At 49.8% G+C, this 24,665-nt stretch overlaps 4 protein-coding genes across 4 annotated transcripts; 2 read left to right on the top strand and 2 right to left on the bottom strand.

Annotated features, from left to right (window-relative positions):
• Window positions 1-1,091: 1,091 nt before the first annotated feature.
• Window positions 1,092-2,883, bottom strand: SPSK_01104 (phosphatidylinositol glycan, class W; the record flags this gene model as incomplete). Its single annotated transcript, XM_016728035.1, has 2 exons — window positions 1,092-2,540; window positions 2,740-2,883. The coding sequence occupies 2 exons, from the start codon at window positions 2,881-2,883 to the stop codon at window positions 1,092-1,094; spliced, it is 1,593 nt and encodes a 530-aa protein (XP_016584218.1).
• Window positions 2,884-5,719: 2,836 nt separating this feature from the next.
• On the top strand, window positions 5,720-7,206 carry SPSK_01133 (uncharacterized protein; the record flags this gene model as incomplete). The annotated part of the gene is made up of 2 exons (XM_016728064.1): window positions 5,720-6,932; window positions 7,004-7,206. 2 exons carry the CDS (start codon window positions 5,720-5,722, stop codon window positions 7,204-7,206), a joined length of 1,416 nt encoding a protein of 471 aa, XP_016584217.1.
• Window positions 7,207-9,200: 1,994 nt separating this feature from the next.
• Window positions 9,201-10,124, top strand: SPSK_01234 (uncharacterized protein; the record flags this gene model as incomplete). The annotated part of the gene is made up of 1 exon (XM_016728165.1): window positions 9,201-10,124. One exon carries the CDS (start codon window positions 9,201-9,203, stop codon window positions 10,122-10,124), a length of 924 nt encoding a protein of 307 aa, XP_016584216.1.
• Window positions 10,125-21,020: 10,896 nt separating this feature from the next.
• On the bottom strand, window positions 21,021-22,862 carry SPSK_01097 (glucosylltransferase family 2; the record flags this gene model as incomplete). The annotated part of the gene is made up of 4 exons (XM_016728028.1): window positions 21,021-21,254; window positions 21,344-21,638; window positions 21,828-22,691; window positions 22,756-22,862. 4 exons carry the CDS (start codon window positions 22,860-22,862, stop codon window positions 21,021-21,023), a joined length of 1,500 nt encoding a protein of 499 aa, XP_016584215.1.
• Window positions 22,863-24,665: the final 1,803 nt, after the last annotated feature.

Here is a 24,665-nt window from a genome sequence, read left to right as displayed (position 1 = left end):
TTCCCTGTCTTGCCTGTCATCCGTCCATATTTGAGATCTGTGTTTTCCGTCAGCCCAGCTGCTATTTACGTTTTTTCAAGTAAAATGCAACCTCGGTCGACTTCAGACTGGATCCTAAGAAAGGCCGCACAGAGTATGTCGTGTCGTCTTTCTTGTTACCTCATCGATTGCGACGCGTCTTTTTCTTGGTATTTTTGGTTATCTCGCGTAAATAGCATTCTACTGGCTTTCTCCAAGTGGTCTAAACAGACAAAACACTTATCTTTTAGCAACGGTGAGGGGGAGCATACCACAACTGACAGCGAACTGGATGAATGCAAGGGGCTGGACTGGAGTGCAAGGGCAACGGCTACAACGAGGGTGTGACATCTCCCAAAACAGAAATGAAAAGCGTTGAAGAAATGGCAGCAGGAATGCAACTTAGCGTTTAACTGGGTGTCTCTATTTCTGTGTCTGGCGGAGTTTGGCGGAGAGCACGCATGTGACAACAAGTGACCTCGAGGTGTCGAGACGTCACAGCGGGAAAATCATGGCACTGCAAGCATGTACTGGAGATGTTGGATTAAACTGAGGATGACAATGTACTTCGTTTATTCGAGTTATTGGTTTGTGAGTTGAATGATCGCGAGTTTGTTTTTATTTTATTGTATTCTTTTTTTTTTTTTTTAAAAAAAAAAAAAACCTATGTAGATTAGGTAATGAGACATATTATAAAATATTATCAAGCCAGACCACGCAAATACGCAACATTTCAATATTTACACAAATATCCAGGTTCACGGTGTCCTCATCCTCGATATTGACAATGGATCTTCCTGCCGAATCTTGTACTACATTGTTACCAGTCTCTCCTTGTAGCACAATCTCGTGCTTGACGGACCTCAGTGTTCAGATCAATCAGTATTGTAGCCACTGCGGACGAACGCGGTGTTGACAGGTTTTACAATTTGTTTCTTGATTTAATTTACTCATATGGATTACATTTTATCTATCGTACAGTAGAAACAACGGCTTTTCCGTATCCTACAGGGTCGACTACGAGGCCGATGACACCTTCCACAATTAAAACACACGTGCGGCACACGGGGCCATTACAACTTGATTGTAATGTTGTACACTTCGAGCGCGACGGCGACCGCAGTCACGACGCCTGCGTACGCGACTAGGATGCCCATGGACATCGCTTGCCCCACATCGAGCGTGGGCACTGTCATGTTAACGAGGCCGGTCAGCAAGTTGGCCAGCAAGAAGATGGGGAGGCCGTTGCGGTTAAAGGCCCGCAGAACCACACTCGTGGCCTCGTCGTGAGCTATGGCGGCATCTTGTTTGCCATTGTCATCGGTGTCACCCTCCTGGCTGTCACCGCCAAACACGAACTTGTCAACCAGGTAGAACATGGTCAGCTGCTGAACGTTAAAGGACAGCACCCACAACACGTACGGCAGGTTGGCCATACGCCGCGACTCGGTCAAGCCCAGGCCGTACGGTGCCCGGTTGATGGACAGCTGGTACAGCACCCACCATCCGACCGACCAGACCGCGAGACGGTTGGCCGACAGTGTCTGCCGCACTCTGGCCAGTGCACCGCCACTGGTGTTCTGTGGTGTCGCCGGCCGTGAGGGTGGTAGCAAATACGTGCCGGTATCCTGGCCGGCCAAGAAGATGGCGAGGTATCCGATAAAACTGGCCAGACCTTCACGATTCTTGGAGATCAGGTCCACCCGTGGCGCTGTCAGCACATACGCTTTGAGGTCTGTCGTTTCGAGGGCGACTTGGTACGCGCCGGCCAGAAGCAGCGACAGTACAGCCGACGAAGGGATCAACTGCAGCGCGGCCTGGGCCACGGCGACAAATGGCGGGAGAAGGCCCAGCGTGAAGAAAAAATTCCAATGCACGCCGTACTCGGAGGTGTGCTCGGCATAATCGAGGCCCTTGACACTGAGTAGTCGCACGATGCCCAGGGCGAGCAGCGGCACCGAGTGACGCAGCGAGGTCAGAAGGCGACGTGCCAACGACGGCCCTGCCGTTTGCTCCTGCTGCTCCTTCAGTACGGACCGTGCGGCCACCACCCCGGCCGAAAAGACAAATGACCCAACGCCCATGTCCATCAGCGAGGTGCCCCAGGTCTCAACCTTGGCAAACCGGCGCGGGAAGATGCGGAAGTCAACAGCCAGGATTGCCAAGCAGGTGACGGTCATCATGGCACCGCGGTACGTAGTCAGGAATGCCTTCTTGGGGAGGACGACGGGCCCCGGTCCGCCGGCCGAAGCGGCCTTGCTGGGTTTGGATGTTTTGGAGCCGGCGGCAGCTTTTGGTGGTTTCTTGGCCACACGACGAGGCCGCCCGCGCGGCAGGGCCAGGACGAAAAGGGTCTGGGCAATGAGGAGGCCATTGAGGAGGAGGGGTTGGCTCGAGTAGAGTGTGATGGCCAGGAGGATGGCGCCGGTATTGAGGAAGAAGTCGACAACAAAGGCGAGCGGCGAGTAGGGCCGGAAAAACGACTGGCGGCGCTGGAGGACAGACCAAGCAAGAACGGCGACCTATAAAGAGGGATGAAAGAAAGAGGAAGAACGTTAGTCCTGACAGCTAGCAAGATCAAAGAAGAAGAGAACAAACGGAGAAAAAGATCTACGAAAAAGAGGCCAAACGACGGACAAAAGAGAAAAGACAAAACAGCAGACATGCAAAAAGCATTCTTGGCCACGCGGAAAGCAAGAGAAAGAAAAAACCAAGACTAACCGGAGCGACGGCCGTCACGAGAATCACTTCGTTTGCGGATCCTCCGGAGAGGTTGGAGACAAAGTCCTCTTTGAGTTGCTTGTAGTTGTTGGCAGCGGCGGCAGCGGCGGCGGTCGCACCGCTAGACAAGGCCGAGTCAGCCATGGTAACACCTGCAGTGCAGCTGACGGTTTCGGACCTGGCAGAGTCGTTGTACCGCTGCCAATGGAGAGTTGGTGGCCCCTAGTAGCTCTCGATAGTCGTCGATGTCAAGAGTCGACCGGCCGTTTGACAGTCCGTTTTCTGTTTTCGTTTGAGTCACCCTTTCATGCCCGGACGGATAGACGTCGCAAGGGGTAAGGCACAGAGTGGAGAAAAAAGCGGAACAAGTAAGGTACAGCGATTCGAGAAAGAATGAGCCGAGAGAAGCTGGTAAAATCTCGATCACATCCCACGCGTATTGGAAACCGGAAAGGAACAGGAGCTGTTGGGCCGATAGTTTAGACCCAAGACAAGACGGCGCCAACGCCGGGATAACTAAGAAAGGAGGGTAGCGACAAGAACACAACGGACAAGCGAGCGTGGTCAAAGAAAGCCGAGGCCGGAGGCGAGACAAAGGGCCTGGGTAAGTGAGGACAACAAAAATGCACAAAACAGTCCAAATTGGTCTCAGAGGTCGAACAGACACGGCGGCGCGATGTCACGTGCAGTAAGCCGCCCCTTGTTTCTAGCCACATTCGGCGCTGGCTTGTGACGGTGTCCTGCCTTTGATCAGATATTTCGATACCAGATCTCTTTTCTTTTCCAGCTTCTCTTTCCTGTACTTCTTTTTATTCTATTATTTGTTTTTGCGGCTCCCTTATCTTCCTCCTCTTTTTGCTCCTCGCACGGCGGCTCGCTTCTGCAGACCTCGGAGACACTTCTCGTTCTCTTTCTTGTTCTCCCCTGGTCCCACAGCAGACTGTCCTATGACGTTCGTTTGGTTCCTTTCTTTGTTTAAAAAAAGAACGGATCCATATTTCTTCTTTACTCCTGCCGCCGGACCCTCTGTCCGAATCTGTGCCTTGTACTCCCGTGCCCCGTTTGCCGTTCGCTCTCCGCCGTTCCCCTTTCTCTTTTCTTCTTCCTGTTATTTTTGTTCTTGAGCTACCATAGCCAAGCTAAACCGCTTGCTGGGTTCAACCTTGTAATTTGTCGGAATTCGTGGCCAGCGAGCCTTGGTGTCAGAAGGCGCCGTTTCATTCTACGAAAAGCGTGCTTTGTAGCCACGCATATCGTGATCAACGAAGCAAAAATAGTTCGCACATCGCAATAGGGGTAGTGCGCTACGAATATGCTAAACTGGGATTTGAGTCAGGAAAGTGCGGTGGAAGACGGGTAATGAGGAGGAAAGAATTTTGAAAGAACGTTGAAGGTGTCGTGGGACAGAGGAAGGATTGAACGAGGAAATCTATGTGGACAAACAAGCAAGCCAGGAAGGAAAGACACGACCTGCCGAGTCCGTTCATGTTATGGTTCGTTCGATTGCTATCTGTTTTCTTTTCTTCCTTTCTCCTCAACCCCCCCTCCCCTTTCTCTTCTTTCTTGACGTTCCTTTGTCACAACACAGCTAGGCCACCTCATTGCCCAACCCCCTTTGATGTATTCCTTGTTTCCTTCTTTCTTATGTTCGCCCGGCGTGAGCACCGCCTCGACTTTTGCCCGGTTTTGTTTGTTTGTTTTTATTAGTTCCACTCGTTTCTTTTGTGCTTCGTTTTCGTGGCCCCTCCGAAAAAGACCCCTTTATCGCCCTTTTCGCGCGCTTCTCTTTGTAGTCGCGTCACCGTTGGGCCGGCACTTGGCCCAGACAGCCTTTGTTCTCTCTCCACCATATATTTTAGGCGCTGGCCAGTTTGTCCACCCGCGTCGAAAGAAAATCCGAAAACCATGAAAATTTGTCAGGGTCTTGAACACAAGGCAAAAAGTAGGAAGTAAAGATAGCAGACCCAAGACCAAGCCCTAGCCTGGCCGTGCAGGATAGATCATGTTTACATTGCTTGTCTGTTCAACTTGTCGCTCCAACACCTGGAACTCATGGTGATTCGCCGAAAGGAGACGACGGCACCCCATCACACCCACTTGGTTCTCCTTTTCTTACATATTTCTTTCTTTCATCCGACGACTGCAGGACGTAGCCGCAGCAGTAGTCTCATGTGGTGTGTGTGACTGCAGCTGTGGTTTCTGCTTTCTTTGTCGTTGAGCATTGGTGTGGCACAGCATCAAAGACTGTTAGTTCATCCAGCTGAGGCATTTCTCCCCTTTCTTTCTTCTTTTGCATCCTTCATCCTCTTTCTTTCATCTTTCGAGATTTTTTTTTCTTTTGGTGTTGCCCCCCTTTTCGTATTTGAAGCCTTTAACATCCACCCTGGCCGCTCGTTTGTGTTATTTTCTTTCATTTCTCCTCCCTTCTGTTCATTTTCTTTCTTTCGATCTTTCACTTCTCCCTTCTTTTTGATTTAACTCAAGGCATGCAGACTCCAACATCGTGTTTGCTGGGCATCGGACAGAGGATGGACGCCTAGCAAATTATTGGATCAACAAGAGGAAAAACAAAACGAAAACAAAAAGAAGTGTGTTGACTTTACTCAGTGTGGAAGCACACCCTCTATCCGTCCCTCCCAACCATCTCGACTGCTTTGATCTTTGAAAACTTTCCTGTTTCTGGTTTTAGTTGTTCTTCTCATTTTCTTTCTTCTGTTTACTGCCTTTTCTCCCGGACTTTCCTGGTTTCTATTTATGGTATTCACACCCGCATCTGGCCATCTTTCTCGGTCATAATTTTTTTCTCCCCGACTCTCTTTTGCCTTGTCTTCATTGCATCGTTCCAGGATTTTCCACTCTCCCAACTGTCTTGCTGTTGATCAACGTGGCAGGACTTGGTAGAGACGAGACAGACGAATCACTCGCATTTCCTTCCTTACCATCTTTGCAATTGCTTTTCGCCCAGTACCCCCCTTGAGCCATGGCCCCTCGCCTGACCAAGGTCATCAATCGTCGCTCGTCTCCACCATCCTCCTCGTCCTCACCTCCACCGGCATTGCCGCAGCCCTCACAGTCACAGCCTCGCCAGTCTCGCAAGGCACCCGAAGTCTCCAGCAACATGGCCGTCTCCATCGACACGTCGGCGGCACACATGTCGGCCCCGATTACGGAAGGCCCCGCACGCATGTTGACGCCACCACCGTCGTCTGCACGTGCTGATTTGGCAATGAGAATCGGGGATTTCGCCCTGAACAGCCCCATTGCTGAACGGGGCGCTGGCGGTGGATCGGCTTCTCCAGCTTCCGAAAAGGTCATGTCCACCGGATCGGCCTTTTTTGCACAGAACCGTGCCATCCTGCTGTCAGGCCTCCCACAGTCACCGATGTCAAAGGAGTCGCCGCCGCCGCCGCCGCAGTCTCAGTCACCTTCGCCGGGTCTAACCCAAGGACGCAGCCTGCCTCCGCCGACGAGCCGCCGAAACCTGACGCCCTTGGTGACGGTCAACACCCCTGAAGGTTCACAGCATCACCGGCACCAGCAGCATCATTATGCTCCGCTGTCTGCCGTTGCAGCCTCCTCGCCGTACAGTCCGCTGCAGTCCCCACGGACGCTTTCGCCGTGTGTTAACGTTAAGGCCACGCACCTTTGCCATCCGCGCCGCAGCAGCGTCAGCAGCAGCAATGGCGCGTCATCGGCCAAGAACGAAGGCGGCGGCGCTAGCGAGGCCGGGCTGACGCCGCCTCCCGAGGGACGCCTGCTGGTTTCTGCATATATTGTGCCTGCCAACAAGAATAGGGCCTCGTTCCAGCTGCGACGTGAATTCAACCTGCAGGAGCTGCTGGACGCTGTGCCGCGGCCGCCTACCGACCGCCGGCACCCATCAAGCGTCAACATCCTTGCCTCACCCATTGTGGGCACACCTGGTTCGCCGCTGTCTGCGTTGTCATCGTCGGCCAATGCCGGACCGCCTGCACAGCCGCCCTCTACTCCTGTCACGGCCGGCGGTGGAAATTCCATCAAGTACAAGACCGGCATGAAGAGACCTGCGTCCGACCTCTCGCCAAACACGCCGGACAGCCCACCTCCCAAGCTTCGTCAGCAGGCTGCTGGAAGGCATAGCCGCCAGCCGAGCCAGAAGGAGCTCGCTCCACCAGACCAATTCCAGGCGGACGGCAGTGTTCTTATTCCTATTCGTATGTTCTTCCGGCGTTTGTCTCTATCTGTCGTTACTGCTTATCTGGTTGAAAAACTAACACAGTAACAGGCCCTCATCCTTCGCTTGGCGGCCTGCCTGGCCTTGCGGCTATCATCTTGTCGTGCCGTGTGAATGCCGGCGACGTTGTTGAGCTGCCACTTCCACACCCCGAGTTTTGGCCTCAGACCGCTTCGTACGTATATCGCAACCGTGGTGACCTGACGGACGAGGTCCGCCAGAATATTGAGTATCTCGGGGGGAAGTGCGACTGAGAGCTCAGTTTGATCTGTTCTCTTTCTACCTTTCTCACGTTTTTTATTATATTATTTTCACTTTCTCTCCTTCTATTTTTTGCCTCTATATACCGAGATACTTACCCTATTTCCTTTCGCAAGTATCGTTTTAATTTTCATGGCGACAGAGGTTTAATGATTGACGAATTTCCTATCTATCACCACTGTCTTCTTTTGACCCTTATCCTTTTTCTCTTCTTTCAATTTGTCTTGCCAGTCTCTTTACTTAGTTCCAAAATCCTATTCGAAACAAGTCGCAATTTATTTCCGTTCAAACAAAGAAGCACAAGACCGGTATTCCCTGCAATCTCCCGACTTCGTGGCACCGGACACTTGCTTCATACTCGGTGAAATTTTCTGGGAGTCGCTACTGTGGACGGAGTCCGGCAACCGGTCGTACTAAAAAACGGCACCTGTACTCCTTTAATTTCGTATTCGTGTGTGTGGTGCCCTTTTTGTTGTTGGCTGGTCACGGCACCGTTGCAGATCCGGCGTCTGCAGCTTGTAGCGTTTTCTTTGTTCTCCTGCATGTCCGCTTTCTTTGTCCAAGTGCGTTGGTCCGGCCGATTTTTGCACATCGCTTTCAAAACTCATTAAACTCTTTATTTCTACAGAGCCCAATATGAGCTGCGCCCCATCCTCCCCCTTCGAATCCGTCTTTTGCTTTGTAGGTAGGCTTTACATCGCTTGTGGTTTGTTGCTTGTGGGTAGCAAGAAAGTGGGGAGATGACGAAAGGGAAAGGAAAGAACAATCGTCGCGTTGCGCCTCATTGTCTACCGCTCTTTCCTTCAACGAGCTGGACAATAGATTTGCAACAGGAAGAAAGAACGACGCGTAAAAGGGACTATTTATGGGGGAACGATAACATCTGGAACGCGTACTGGTCCAGGCTGTTTTCTCCCGTACTTTCGGTGCTATGGGCTATGATTCGCTGGTTTAGTTTAGCGCCAAACGTTACTTTCCTAATTAGGAAATATGTTTTCTTCTGTCCCAATCTATCGTCCTCCTTTTCATGATCGTGGGAGGAAGGCACGAGCGACATTGTGAAAAGTGTTCGCTCTTTCTCTTTTGGAGTACTTACACCTTCTTACCAAACTGAGTGGCTAGAGACACACCTCCTTCCTTCTCTTGGGGCCGGCTTCTTCTCGTTCCGAGTTATTTTCGGGTCACAAGGGAACCTCAACGTTGTCGAAGAGAGAAGGAGCTCTGTGTTCGTAGGCAGCAGCGAAAAGAAAAAGAATTTTTTTTCTTAATTTTTAGATCTGATCGTGAAAAAAAAATCACTGAAGAAGCTGCCAGAAAAATAGCAAACAGATATGCAAAACCCACTATTATTTGGCTTAGCAGTTCTCTTTTTCTGATTGTCCCATACATCACATTACCATGGCAATCAAAACAATCAGGCTGCGCTCCACTACGCGTCCGTCAGAACATGTCCTCGTATAGAAGCACAATAAAGTCAATCTTCGAGACCAGGAGTTCGATCTCTCAAGAGCCTGTGCCAGGCGAGAAGCGAGCAAGCGAGCGAACCTGTCACGATAGGACACCAATAACAAGTACAAGAAGTTGGCTTGGCAGCTAAGCAAGAAAAACCATCCAAGCATTTGAATCACGGCTGCAGAAAAGCACGCAAGGACGCTTTTATTGTGGAAAGAAACGTTCCGCCGAAGCTTCCCAGCGTAAAGAAGAGCCACATCTGCATCAACTGTCGTCCATCAACGTTGGGCCGCTTTCTTCACAGCGGCATCATCCACTGTCAACACTGCCATTTGCGCTCCAAGACGTCCGCTGTTTCTGCTCCGGTAATGAAATAATCAAATACAGTACTTTACGAGGTGGCCTTTTGCTGTCTTCCCCTATATTGATCGACTACTAATGGCTAACAGATTTTGCAGACTATATGTCGATACGACTTTGCAGCTTCGAGACAACAAATATACGCATCAACAGAAGCCGCCCCGAACATCTCGACATGCCTGCTCCTTTTCGGCCTGTTCAGCCGATCATTTGGATCAACGGCTGGCCTGCTATGGGCAAGCTGGCTCTGGCCCAGTGTATTTGCCAGCTGCTCGGCCAAGACCGCGCCGTGGTCATTGACGACCGCGAGTTTACCGACCAGCTGAATCTCCCTCGGGACGCTCTTATGTCTCGCCATGTGAGCCGCAGTGGTGGCCGCCCGCGTGGCTTGAGCGTTGGCGACATCAACGGCAACACCCACACCCACCGCTATAACGTCTGTAGCGAAGCTGGCGCGGATGGTGGGATTTGTCCGGGAAAAGAGTGCCCTGGCCGTGGTTGCCCCGGTCGCGAGTGCATGGGCGGACGTCTGATGACCGGTCTAGACGGTCTCTCGCCCCCTCTCCAGGCGAAGCAGGAGGCCTGCTTCCGAAAGTTTGTATACGGTGACGAGGATGACGAGGCTATCAAGAATGGCAAAGTCGACGCCGTCCAGCGGCAGCGCGTCATCATCTTCACCGACTGCCGTGCTAACGACAAGGTGGGTGCTGAAGGTGCGCGGCGTTATGAGAACGCCGCCCGCAATGCTGGTCGGCAATTTGTACCGATCTATGTCGAGTGCCTGCCCGAGGAGCAGGAGCGACGCGCCAAATCCTCGGACAAGCTCTACACCCAGGTTGAAGGTGCCGCAATGACAGGCGCCGAGGCGGCTCGTGAGCTGCAGGCTCTGGCAGATGGACGTCTTTTCACGTTCCCACAGGACACTGTCCCAGGATTGTATATCAACGTGACCAACCAGCTCATCCATGACTCCGCCATGGAGGTTATCTCATTCATCAACGCCATTGCTGAGAAGCGGACCGATGCTGTCAAGGAATCAGTTGCGGCCTCGGTTAGAAGACGCCATGGCATCTTCGTCGCCTGGGCCATCGAGAACTAGGCCAGCTAGAAGGCCGTTGGCTTCATTATGCACAGTTCAGGTGGAGATGTGGCTTGCCTCATCAAAGTTAGTGAAGGTATGGCTTGCGATCATTACATGAAGTACGAAAGGATGGAATATGCACACACGCCGTTGTTGCGTGACAGTTAACAGAAGGCTCGCGTTTGCTTTGTCATTATGGATGCGTACTTACGCAGGCCCAGACCATCTCCTCTCAGACGAAGCCCAAGGGAGGCTTGTTTTGTTTTCGTTTGCATTTACTATGCCGATCTCCTCTCAACAGACGATGTGCACCGTTCTTTAGACAGTTTCTTCTGAACTAGCAACAATATATCGGATAATAGTCGAAGCCGTTTGTTGACCTGTGACAGCAGAATAATAACCCATGGTTTACCCATGGATAGCGACCCTCCCACATTAGTTGTTCTAGAATGAAGTCCATCTAGAGCATCTTACCACACGACAGTTACGGCACGAACGGCAAGGTAGCATGCCGATCATGGAAGAGGACGCCCGGGGAAGTCTGTCCGGGCTATCACTTGCAGCTTGCCCCGGTTTAACTTGCAGTCTGAAGGGTGTCTTTGACATATTAATCCCGACATGGCTGTATAATTCCCATACTGCGTCACCGGTTGCCGCGCTTACCTTCATATCATATTCAAGTTTGTGCCCTGGTGCCTGACTGACCGGTTCAAAATCCAAAAGTCATCGATACTCCCAATGGCACCCCCTCCATTAATTATCACGTCCCATCCAAATCCTTTTCCAGATGCTCCGCCTAATTGCTCCATCCGGGGGGAAACTACTAGCTTCCCGGTTTGTCTTTTGGTCATCCTTACGATTTTGTCTTCTCAGCGATCATTCTCTTGCCCCATATTGACAACGCATACATAATCGCATGCAGCATCTACGGATGCACTATCCCATAATACATTGGAGCTCTACCTGCCCACTCTCGTTTACTTGTTTCTAATTTCTGACCCTCGTTCGTGCATGGCCCCCCTCCTCGGCATTATGCAAATGCAGACGGACGGAAAGAAATGCACGCAATTTTGCATGATACCGCAACAATATACACAAGTGGAGAAACCATCACACTGAAATCTTCAAAGAAAAGCGACGAGGCACACACGGCGCACAAAAGAGCATGCGACGGTGGGTTTCTATGGTCTAGATGCGCTGCTCGTGACTCCATATATTGAAAGTACCGTATACTTCGGCCGTTGACTACCTCTGGGGGTGGACAAGCTGCCGGCCCTGATTGAAGTGTCCTGTATATGCAGATGCCAATCCACCACGCGAACCGATGGCACACAGGCTAGGACACCTGACAGAATACTCATCTGGTCTTTTAGTTCGGCATTCCTTCTATGTCACCCCTATGTGTGCATCACTGTGGACGGCGCAAAATGCATCTTGAAGGGCATCAATGCACACGCCCTCGTGCATGAAAATGCATCAGGATGCTGCGCCAAAATGTGGTATGTCATACTCGGCCTTGGGGCGAGAGAGCTGAAGAATAAGACTGGGTGGGAGGTCGCCTGCAGGTGAGACGAAGGTATGCATACGTGGGAGACACACGATCATATGCAGTCAGGGCTGCCGGAAACTGTGGTACCTCCTCTGGCAATCGACAAAGGTTAAAGATTGGACAGGCTGACATGGATTGTACATGCGCGACGTGAGGACGCGTGGGCATGACGAGCTCCTTCGAGGCAGTGGAAAGGGAACACGAGGCTGATCTCCCTTAGATTACGACGAGTGCCATTTTGTGCACTACATTTATCCCCATTCGTTTTTCTTCCACGGAAACAAAGGCATCGGAGCAAAAGGACCTCACTCTGCCGGTGTTGTGTTGCGTCTGCCTCTGATATTTTGCCAGAGTTTGATATACTTTTGGCGGCTGTTGCGGCGAATTCACTCTTGTCATTTTTCCTCCAGTAAGAATGTTCTGAAGGGCACTGATTTCGCGTATGTATGTGAATGCATGTTTGTGTGCGCTGTACAAACGGTAACTGCCTTTCTCCTTACTAAATTTCTGGAACGAAAAATGATAAATGCATGCACTCTGCACATCTACCTGCAGTTTTCTGCATATGCCAACGCTTGCTTGTCAACGTGCATACACCTGCGTCTCCTCCATGCACCCGACCCGTCGACAAAAGCCACGCCCACTGCGAGGCTCACACGACAGGTCCAAGGGACAGAAAAGCGAAAAGGCAGAATGGCTACAAGGAATATGGCAATCTTCTGTATTTTATTAAAAATATTTTTGCCGTCTGGTGGGGTGATTACAGATATTCTGGAACAAGGACGACGAGGGTGAATTACAGGAATGTGCTAATGATGCTCGACCTGTGGATGTGAAAAATATAGCTTCATCGTACAACATGGTACTATGTGCCTTCACATACCACCCACTCGCACTCCGTCCCGAGACTCTGGTCGCCTCGTGAGACATTAAAACGTATGTACGAGGATATAGAGAGGAAAGGGATGTCTCGTAAGTCGTTTCTAGTGTACAGAGAGCGCCGCGATAGGTAGAACTAAAATACTCCGTAGTCACATCCATACGTACACGAGTATGTTCCCGCGCCGCCAGACCAGCTTCGAATACTCGTACCTGCACGTCAAACAAGGAAGCACAGCAAAACACGGGTGTTACATTTTTATAAAAAAAATCAGAAAAATCAAAAGGCAAATCCCTTCAAGAAATGCAGATACTGCACCACACGTAGCGTGCACAAGATGACTCGTCCTGCTTCTGATCCGAGAAACTTTCTTGTTCGGCGACCAAGTATCACTTCGTCATATCTCGGGTGCATGCACATTTGTTGACAATAAAGAATGCATTTACTAATGGAAATATGATGAAAACAAATTTTCCCGTAATAAATCCCAATTTTGGTAGGATCGTCATGGTACGGAAAAAGACTCATTGTATCATGGTGCGCTCCCTCCTGTCACTGTGTTCGTCTCCTTTCCAAGACGTCAAGTGGACTGCCTTCACTGGCACTTCGTCATTTTTCTCCGACGGTATCGTTTTTGTGTCTTGTTGTGTCGTCAGTGAGCGCTGTTGTGGCATCTTGTCCTCCCACGATCCGTCCCGGTGCCCTTTCAGCTGGGACCCTGACATGGCCACATGTTCACAGTTTTGGGTCACCACTTTCCCATGTTACCCTTTTTACCCAATTAACGTTTGGTTTTGTGTGAGTTGACCCGGCAGTCGACGGTTGGATGTGTGTGTGTTTGTGTGTGTGGCTTTGCCAGCTGAGCTTTGGAATCGAATGGGAGTGTAAGAGGACACAAGAAGGATGGAATAACACCAAAAAGGAGCCGGGTTGGCGTACAAGCACAGCAGGAAGGATGCGCCATACGACCTGCGACCCTCGTATTTTATCTCTACTGATATTTTTCGATATTTTTCTACTTTTGTCTTTGACCTTTCATCCTCGTTTCCGCCTTTCTCATCACACAAGTAATGCAAAATGACAAGAAAAAGTGATAAATTTCTTACTCTTTTCGTAAACATGCATATGAGCAGTCGACTTTCTTCAGTCTTGCTTCTTCGTGCCTACCACCCAATCACTCTGGTGCGTCGTATTATTTTTAATTCCCCTAATTATTTGTATTCTTCGCTGGCCGACATGCCGTGCTCAGAAGCACAAGAGTAAAACGTAGCACGGGCTCAAATATTTTGGGGCTAAATGAAGACGGGAAGAAAAGAGGGCTGTAACCATCATAGCTGAGACCTGCATGAGTGCGGCAGGGAAGCAGGCGGATGGTTTGTCGCTGAATTATGTGGGTGGTGTTTTGCATAAAACTGCAGCTCGCGACGAAGTGCGTTGTGTTTGTTGCCCTGTTACCGTTGCCACACACCCCTCCTCGAACCGAACATTTACTAGTTTCCTCCGCATGTATTTTCATTTCTCCATTTGGCAGTGATTTATGACGCTTTTTGCCTTGGATTTCGCTTATGACCGGGTGAGGCAGTAAATTACGAAGACGAAAAGATGCTTACAACCTTAGAAGGCGGCGAGACCGGACCTATCCAATGTGACGATATCAAAAAAGGCCCAGTCATCCTCCCTTATGTTTGTTATTTTTTTCTTCTTACTTTTATTATTTTTATTATTTTTATATTTCCTGTTCCTCTTGGTGAAACCGTTATAATTTTGGCGGGTTGACCATGTGTCCATATTTCGGCGTGTTGCACCTGAGCTTTTCCTGTTTTTGTGCCAAGAACAAACAAGACAAAAGACAGAAAAACCAAAAAAAGAGCAAAAGCAAACTAGGGTTTTGAGGTTGGTCCTCGTCCACGAAGCCTGGCATTTCCCACAATTAGAAAATGCACCAAGAGACACCATTATCGTACAATAATAGGTGGTCTCTTGGTCTCATGGTCTCATGGTCTTGATGGTTTGTCAAGTGCAGCCAACCTGGCTGACTATGTACAATGCCAAGACAAGAAATAATATGCAGTATAAGTCGCAGTGTCCACACGGTCCTTTGAATCACCAACTACCTATGAGAAGTCAAATTTTCTCGCTTTATGTGCTTGACATATTCATGACTGGCCTGGATCACCACACTGCACAGTTGTGCCATACATTGCTCCACTGTCTGTGGGTAGCCACTCCCTGTCGATCCGAAACGAGCCTCAGCGGTTCCGACGGCTCTGTCTTTGTTTGCAGTCTCGCTCGGTGGACCAGGTGGTCGTCTTGTTGCCTATATCGACTTGGATGTTCGTTTCTTGATTTGCAAACTGGGGTTGACCGGGGAGGAAGAGGGGAATGTGCAGACCAGGCCAGAGTAGGGAAGAGCAGGTATGCTGACCAGTTTCTCATGTGGCTTCCCGAACACCTCCGATCTGACAGCCCCCCTCAATCTTGTCATCTTCGGAGACCTTCACCATACGACTTGGTCTTGTGTCGTATCTTAGAAGGCCATCCCCTCCCCTCCTTACCAGGTGGGAGGGTGCCTCGTTTGTTCATGTACGGAGCACATTCAGTGTGTCGGGGTTTACACGATTACAATATACATATATATAAATATAAATCTTCAAGATTATTTTAAGAATTTCCTCTTTCGTCAAAGATAGCGCCGTCGTCGTTAGTAAATTGCTCTTGGTGCATACGTAAGAGTGAGAGCCCTCTAATGTGACTGTGCCGGAATCCATCTGTCGTCGTTTCGCCTTCCTTTTCCCTAAATAGACGAAGGTCCGAAACGTACTGGCCCGGTTCTGTCGGCCCCGTCCATGGGTCTCTCCCCTCCTCACTATCTTCTTACTGTCTCCTAATCTTTGTCCATGTCTTTGTGCAACTGCTTCTCGGGGAAAGAGGGGATGCCATTGAAAGTAGAGAAACGAACAGCAGAACAGAACGGGCATTGGCGGTCTTGTTTCTGGCGGTCTTGTTTCCGAAATAAGTCGACATATCCGCATCGAAACGACACGCAAAAACGCGAGAGGCATGCTACCACGACCGTCCAACATCCTACATCCGTGCCTTTGCCACCTAGTATTTTTTCGTCGTGTGTGTTCTCGCCGGTTGACCCGTCCGCAGGCAACAAAAGCTTGCCTGGTCGGTGTCGTCTGTGCTCCCTGCGGATTCCGTGCATCGCCATCGCCATCCGTACCGTCGTTGTCCAGACTCGTAAGCTCAGCCTTTCCTGTGAGCAGTAAGACAGGGCAATACAAACCAAAACACTCGCCCCTCTCGTATCTCGTGGCCTGCATAACAAGTGCCAGAACGCCGGCAAAGTCGGGCGTCCAAGGACCAGATTCTCCGAAGACGATATGCAAGCAAGGAAGACAGAACGGAAGGATGGTGTTGAAATGCAGGTCCAGGGACGATCATGTCCAGGACGTGCCAGGGACCAGAGCGTCCTCTCAACACGGCAACAAGGCAATGAGGCTCGTCGGCCTTGTCGTTTCTCCATTTGGACTTTTGACTTTGTTGCCTCAAGCTACTGCAGGCAGTGCATAGCCCCTCCTTCAGAGGAGCAGGTGGATTCAACCAGACAGTCCAGACACTGTGGATTGTTTCGTTTGTCATTCTCCCTCTCTCGTGTTCTCTCACCCCCCCTTGTTTCTTGACCTTTCGTAGCCAAACATGGCTTCGCTTTCGACATACGCTTTACGCCTTCCATATATGTCTCATGTCTTTTCTTTCATAGCACCTGTGCAGTAACTTGCAAAAGCGCTTGCACAAAAACACCGGCCAAGCTATTTGTGATATTTGGGCTTGTTGTCTTGGTTCGTTTTGGTTTGCGCCACGTTCCGTACTACAGCAGTCTGTGTTACCGCACTGATACGCTCGACCGGCTGTGATGGCGCCCATGGTAGGTGGATTCGTGAGTTTCCTCGGCCTTTGATCTGCCCTGTTGTGTCGTCGAGTTTCTGCGAGTTGCTGCGTAGGACTTTGTTCGTGCAGTTTTCATGCAGGCGGCGTGGCGTCACTTTGCAGCGCCTGCAACCCTTCGTGCCTTCCTTACCCTCTTTGGCCGTTTTCTTTTTCCTATTTTGCATCTTTCCTCACTCACATCGGAACAGGAAGGAGGGGGTGGAGACGCTTTTGTCGCCCACTTCTGCATCGTGCATTAGTTGCGCTTTTTGGCTCCATCTTTCGTTTCCGTCCTTTTTTGCTGTTTCCATCTTGACTGGAGGACGACAGCGTATCGCTCTTTCTTTTTTTAAAGCATATGTGCAACAAACGTATTTTATCGATTTTATCGTTTATTGTCTCACTTTTATTATCCCCTCGCGTCGTCCTTTTCTCCTCCGATTCTGCACCGTTCAACGGTCTAACCTGACTGTCCATCCTTTCCTTGCACAATATTCTGCACTTCCTTGATCCTCTTGTCATTCATTTTCGTGCGTTGTCGTTCCCCTTTGAGCAGAAAAGTTGCTCTACTTATCGCCCTCTCACACAAGCTCCCATCTTTCCTTTCTCTGCTGTTCTTTCTTTCTCTGGCTTCCCCCGTCCCATCGTCCATCGTGCCTACCCTCTACCTCATCCCCTGTTGATTTTAGCGTTGGCTGGTGGTCTTTCCTTCGAAGATCGCACGCTGGTCCATCCGCTCATTATTCCCGCCGTGGAGCCAAGGTCTCTTTCCTCTTTCAGGGAAGACCGTCTGAACGACTGCAGTCAGTGAGATGCAGTATTGTCAACTTCCTTCCTCGTACTTTCGCTCCCCACGCGGAAGGGGGCGGCCATATCCGGCTCTCCTCACAAATGCATCGTTGTCTTTGAACCTTCTTTTTTGCATGGGGTGGAATTGAGAACACTGTTTGCACAGACCAGGACGGGACCATTTGGCTATCAATGCTTGACGCCTTTTCATCTGTCTCATCGAAACGTTGGGCGCTTTGTTTGTAGTCGGATATCACATTGTAAGGGTCAGACCAGGGCAGGCCAACAATCCGCACTGGACTCTAAACGGCCGAAGATGTCCTGGTCGTGCTCTGAACTTTTTGCTTTTTGATTCTACGAAGTACAAAAGCATCTGCTATGCTTTTTTTTCTTCCACGTGTGGGTCTCAAAACGAAATGAAATAAGAGACGAAAAAACCCTGCTCGGTCTCCATGAACAGCAAAGTATAACGCGTGGCTGTGATAAGACATAAACTCGGCGGCTGCAGTTTCGTAAAAAACCTTTCCCTTTTCCACTGTCTTCCGTAGCACCCACCTCTTCCAATTCAGCGCCTACTACACAAATACGTATGCACTTTGCTAGATGCGGCGATTGGCACACACACATGCAGTAGTTTGGTCACCTATCAACTCCTCCCTCTCTTGCTATCTTCCTGCTAAAGTAATAGGGCACAACCGCCTCTCTCGCTTTGGACTTTTGCGGGCACGCCTCGCTTCGTGTGCATTGCGTTTGTGGCCTGGGCCAGCGTTCATGCTTGCTTTTTGCTCGGGGTTGCGTCCTTGCAGCATGCAAGTGTCAACCTCATGCACGTAACTAGGTTGCATTGGGGGCTAATGCTCGGCGATGAGGGAGGATTAGAATAAAGAAAGAAAACCGAAAGAAACAAAACAAACAGGGCCAGAAAAATGCTTGCCAAGAATAATGATTGCCAGCTAACAGAGCGGGGCGTAATACGACGTACTACATACTTTGTTACTCCATTGACTTGTGATGTTATCATCCATTGGTAACTGGCGTTGTCTGTTGCTAGACAGAAAACATGCGGGAGGAGCTGATTATTGTGCCCTTCCCGTCGTGAGCGGCTCGTGATAATACGCCTACCAAGAGATGGAGATTCTCTGTGACGCTTGCTTTCGTGCTCTGCTGCTCTATTTCTGTTGTTTGGAATAGAGCGTTGCCCGACTTCGGAATAATAATACAGTTAATATAAATTAAACCGACTTTCTGCAACAGCGCCGCCACGCATTTTCTTCCACGTGGAGTGCAGCCTTGGCTGTGCAAATACAGTGCAAAATATTTCCTGTACGAGTAGGACGGGATACAAAAGTAAATAATACTATGGATTCATCGAGAAGGTAGATTACAGAGGACGGAGTACGGAGTACACAGCTGGAAAAAAGATAAAACTATGAACGACGAGGCAAACAGGACCGGACCTTGCCTTTTTCCTAAAATGGCGTGTCCTCTTGCTGTCACAAACGAAAAGGCGTCGGCAATATGCTTCTTCTGATAGTGTAAATAGCGATTCGCCGATCCCCTGTCAACACGCCCCTCCATTTTGTCTTCCGTTCCATGAAGGCCTGGCCAGGCCAGGGCCTTCAATGTCGCCTAAAAATGAGCTATGGGTAGCTGGTTGGGATCCGCCCAGAGCTTCCTTTTTCAGTCCCTTGCCCAGAAAACGAAACAAAAATGATGGCGTCGACGACTATTTTTGAACCAGGTTTCTCCGCAAAAAAAGGGGCCCCAAGTCTTTTCCCTTGTCCTCACCCTGTCTGCTCTACCCCTCCTGCACTCCTCTTCCGTTCCTCCAACCATGCATGCCATGGCCACTGAAAGGACCAGTCTCACTCACTGCTGTTTGCACTGAGCTGTTTTCTTCTCTTCTCTCTCTCGATGGATGGGGATAAAAAAATGGAGACATGATTCGCATCCTAAAACGATGTGCACACGTTCTCCGTCTTTAGTCCACCAAGGGCGCAGGGAACAGGGTCCGTTGAAGAACAGACAGCGCCTTTGACACCAAACCCCTTCAAAGTATCTCGTAAAACACACTGCAGCTATAGTATTGCCACGCAACGAAAGTGTCATAGGTATTTCAGAAGGCAAGAGAGGGAGACCGAAGGAAAGCACGACACATGTCACGTTGGATGTCGTGTAATGGATTGTAAGTGCTTTTGTTTTTTGTGATGCACTTTCCCTGTTCACCAGGGGCTTACGACCTCTCGAACCAGTGCTAGCTGAGCCAACCTATGAGATGCCGTCCGAAGAGCCTCGTAAACACATTTGTCCATCTCTGGGATCAGGGTGGTCTTACCCTTGAGGCTGATGGCACTGACCACTGCCAAATTGTGCTGAGTGCTGGTCTGGCCTGGCCAGTTGGTAGTGGCAAGGAAAATAAAGCTGGTACGACAAATACACTACGATGCGCCCGCATGCGAATGTCGTATGTATTCCTTGACTGCCTGGGGGATCTTTTGGACGCCGAATAAACGTGCCACCATCCCCGAATGGCATTACCCGCATCGTATGTCGTACTTGTCGAAATAATCCAACCCAATAATAATGTTACATTGCCATACTGGCTGCTTATTTTACCGATTAGACAGCGCGTGCCTGCGACTTCCTCTTTGGGCCTGCCGCAGCTCGTTTGGATGCAGAAGCGGAAGAAAAGAAATGAATTCAAAAAAGGTTGATGACATGTCAGGAAAGACGAAAAATATGACGGCGTGTCGTCTTACTCGGCCACAAATTATTGCGTGTATTTTAATGGCCTTATGAAGTATGTGGATTCAGAAGACGAATGTATTTTGAAAATACGGAAACTTTTCCTGCTTCATAAGGAAGCTCCAGCAAAACCAAAGTCAATGACAAATCCGTAGCGAAAGAGTTGGGGCCTGCATTCTCTCTCTTTCCACCGTAGTACTGTAAGGGTATCATCTTTGTTGCACAAATTGGCCTCCCCCCAAATTCAAATGAGGTGTAATTACCAAACGGCAATATGGTATCCAGAAAAAACTCTTTCCTATATTCTCCGTAGTGGCCTGTGGCTCTCGTTTAAGTTTTGTAGACCTTTTCTTTCATGTTCCCATAAACTGAACTGAGAAAAGGGGAAATTTTTTTCGAGAAAATGCGCAGACTTTTAGAAAAAAGTAAAACATGTGGAAGGTAATAAAAATGGCGATATGAGAGGTTTCGGCCTTCTCCAAACACAGCCCCAATGAAGTAGCGAAAGAGGTTGTTGTACCTCTCATTTGGTTGTAAACAGAATTATTTGCCTTTTCTTCCTAACAAGATATGGAAAAAGTGAATTAGTGGATTTATGGGGAGAAGTGGAGAAAAGAGGAAATATGACGGGCGAGGAGCGGAGGGTGTGTTGTGGTGTGTGGGAGGGCATGGTTATCAGATATCAGTTTTGTATTTGCTTTGCGTCCTGAATGGCCGTGGCACGGATAGTTGTAGATTTCTTGTCCCCTACGGCTGAGTATCTGTGTGATTTGGTTCGTGTTGGTAGGATAATGAAATGACGAATCTGAAAATTAGAAAAACCCGTGATAGTGTGTATCATTCGGACAAAAGACGTTTCCTCTTGCCGGGCGTGATGAACTTTGGCGTTCGTAGGACAAAAGGTTGACGCTGTGCTTGCGCGGTTTCGCCGTTATAGTGTCCCACAGGGCCGGTATGATCGTGTGGCACTGCTCTTCCGTTTTTCTCGTCATCCTTTCTGTGTTTTGTGTATCACCTTTCAGTAGGCCTTGTTCTCGAGCAATGCCGACTTTTCGGTGACTGTTTGCCACTTGGTTGGCAGCATGTGTTCTTGCTGTCTGACACTCGACCAGTATGGCGGAGATTTTTGTGTATGCTGTGGAAGCTCGTTGTCCAACCTGGGCGGCGTGCGAAGGCTCGGACTGCGACGTGGCCATGGTGCCAGGCGCATATTGTCGTTGGTGTCGGCATCATCACGGCTGCCCCATGACGTCTAGAATAGAAAACGGTCAGCTGGCTAATTTTGCGTGGTAAGACAGCATATACAAAGAAAGGCAAGCTAGAGGGCCATGGGTGCCATACCGTTCTATGAGTAAAGAGCGTGTAAAGCTTGATGATGCCGTGAAAATAACCAAAAACAATCGACACAGGCAGGAACTTGAGGTCGCTCGGGTTGCGGAGGAAAAGGCCCATCAGTTTGACCACTTTCGTGAAGCCAAACATAAAGCCAAACTGCGCCAAGATCGCATACCGGCGAAAGGTGGGATCCCAGTCCTCAGTTGCCCGCCAGCACGAAAACAATAGCAGCGGATCGACAGCGAATGCAAGTGATGTAAACGTCGCAATGTGGAGAGCATAAGTCGACCAGGGTTGGCGCCTGCGATTAAGGTCAGAAAATGATCAGCAAGTCTGCAGCAAAACTAGTTCAATCCCGTCCAGGCCGTGCTCTTCGTCCCCCCTCCCTGTCATCCTGTCTTGTTTCTTTCGAAAACCTGAAGGTTTTTGGGCACACGAAAGGATCACAGAAAACCATCCACCCCCAAAAAGTAAAGAAGAGAAAACTCACGTCCAAACATATCTGTCTGTCACGAGACTCGTATAGTTGCTTCGCCAGTTGCTGCGAGCCCAACGAGAGCACTGGTAAAGGAACTTGGCGCTGTTTTCAAGCGTCGTTTCCACCTCGCACTCCCGTTCGTACTGCACCCACGTATTCCATCCGTGGTTGACTAGCCAGCGGGTCACAAAGTTGTCGTCGTCCGCGTTGAGAATGAACTTGCCCCAGCGCTCCGTTTGGAAGCCCTCGAGAAACTCGTGGCTCTGAAGGATCTCCGTCCGGTAGGCACCCGTCCGCCCAGACATGCAGGAGGTGCCGCCGTCGATGTTGTGAGTCGCCGAAATTTCAAAGTTGCGGCGCTCAATGTAGGCCGCACCAAGCCAGTTGAAGATGCGAGTCGACCAAGCTCCCGTCAAGATGCGCTTGACGCGCTGGCAGGTACCGACGCCTCCGGTTTTGTCGTCCTCAAAGGGGGCCAGGATCCAGGGAATCAGAGTATCGGGCCAGGTGACATCGTCATCAGCCATGATCGTGATCTCGGTTTCGACCTTGGGCAGCGCAAGGCACACTTGCAGCCGCTTGTTGGCGACACTCGTGCACATCACGCGGATGCTCTTGTATCCGGATTCGCGGAGCGAATCGGCCAAGTCCTCGAGCGCATCGATCTTGCTTGCTGTTGTCACTAAGAGCAGCTCGTATGGGTTGCATGCAATGATGCTTTCAAGAGACGGCCGGAGCTCCTCAAAGGTGTGGTGGATTGTAGGAATAACAACAGTGACATCTTTGGCTGAGTATTTTGGTTTTTCTAGAATTGGTTTGGACTTATAAGTCCAGTGGCTGACGCAATGGACGAGCAAACGAATGTATCTATGCAACCTATCACCAACAAAAGGTCAGCTTGCATTGTGACGGTACCAGCTCGATTATGTGCGAAACTTACCACACGATGCAAAATATATACGCCCAGAAAGTGGTGGAGTGTAGAAAAGCCGGAATCGGCAGGCTAAGCGGCGTGGAGAAACCTCCCACAAAGTTTTCAACAGACATGGTTGTTGAGAGGGCAATGACTCCTTTGATATCAAATGGGATGACTAGGTCTCAACGTCTCGTGACCCTCTTCTCTCCAGTAGTTGCCTGTCCGTTGGAAGTCAGGGTAGGGCAAAACATAAGACGTTCGTGGTCAGCAATTGCTTTCTAGCCAACCTGCTCGCCTTGGCTTGTCGTCGTCAGATCGGCGAGGATACAGCTGCTTTGTTCAGGTTACTGGACGCGAGAGCAATAAAGGTATTATACCAACCTGGCCTGACTGGCAAGGCCGTCGTATAGGACTGTTGGTATAAAAAGAGCCTCAAAACGAGAGTGTAGAAACTTTTGTTTTTCAGTCGAAGAGGCAAAGAAGGAAAGGAGCAAGGCCGGCCTGGATGCTCCAGACGAGAAATAACAGAATTAAGCGAGGGTAAATCGCCAAGTCTCGTCCGAGAGACGAAGGCAACAGGCAAAGGAATTAAGACAGAAAATGCAAAACAGGCTTCATAAGTGCGATGACAAAACAAAAGCAAAGAACCGCCCAAAGGGACCCCAAAAGAAACCAAAAGGTTGAGATAGGTGCTGGGTGAAGACCAAGAAGAGCCGAAACAACTTCACCTGGCCACAAGATGGAAAGTAAAGGGAATAAGACAAAAAGGGAGAGAGCAGAAAGAAGATGGAGGAGAAACCGAGATATTATATGTCTCTAGCCTAGAGAAACATGGCCCGATGCATTGTTCCATTTTATTTTGTCATACATTTTTTTTAGCAAGCAAGCCAGGACCATCAGGACATGCAAAGGCAACAAGAAGTGTGTTGCAGCATTGGTGGAAAAGGTAATACAAAGCACACACAACAAACTTGAACGGTACAAGCCAGAAGGGGCTAGACCGCGGCGTGTGAGTACTTCGCAGTTTTTATCCTCTGTAGTGTTGCATCAATATGGGTAGGGAGTAATAAGTTGTGTGCATGCGTGGGCCCATGTTTTGGGCATTTGCGGCTAGGCAAAGGCCACGCCCATACCAGGTCAACCTCAGCCCAGCAACTTGCATGGTCCATATTCATACGGACTGGCAAGATGCTGCATATCTGTGGCATTGCGCTGCAGGTACACGCAGGATTGATCTGCTTTTGACGTACACCCTCTAGTCTTGTTGCCTGTCGTGATTGTGTTGCGTTCATGTTTCTTGCGTTACTGACATGCGTGTGCTTGTTTGACGGCCACGTTTGCGCAGATTGCTCTGACTATTTGGTGTGCTCCATGACCTTTCCCAGGAGCCAGGACGCCGGCAAGTTATATCCAGTAACACTGCAGCGAGGCGTACGCGCGCGGTAGAGCGTATTGAGGATTGGAAAGACTAAGTACCTTATACAAGTGGCCACTCACATGATTGCTCGCCCAAACCTCTGAAGCGTCAAATCAAATAATTGTGAACTAGGAAGGTGACGATAGCAAATTGCAAAGAGGGGAAATAGAAGCACAAGGACGAGCGAGAAAGTGCTAAAAGGCAGGTGGAACCTTACTAGTTGAACTTCGATGACAATGGAGCTGTTGAAGACCCGCCGATGAAGGTTGTGTCGTTAACAGTCTCCTCTACAGGCCGTGTAGGTGTATGCGTATAAAATATAACGCAATCATATTCTGGAGGGCCGACGGCGATCTGACAGGGCATGGCTGTGCATGGTAGTTTTCAAAGGTGCAGGGACCAGACGGCACTAAGACGAAGAAGGGTGTTATTTCCTCGGCTGCCTTTTGCTTTTTGCCCCATGTGTTCTGGCCTAGTTAGATAGTGGTTCACGGCCGGGGTATGGTATCAATCGTTC

This window comes from Sporothrix schenckii, assembly GCF_000961545.1.
Source record: "Sporothrix schenckii 1099-18 chromosome Unknown Cont48, whole genome shotgun sequence".
Classification (NCBI taxonomy): Eukaryota; Fungi; Ascomycota; class Sordariomycetes; order Ophiostomatales; family Ophiostomataceae; genus Sporothrix; species Sporothrix schenckii.
This window is presented reverse-complemented; position numbering and strand designations above follow the sequence as displayed.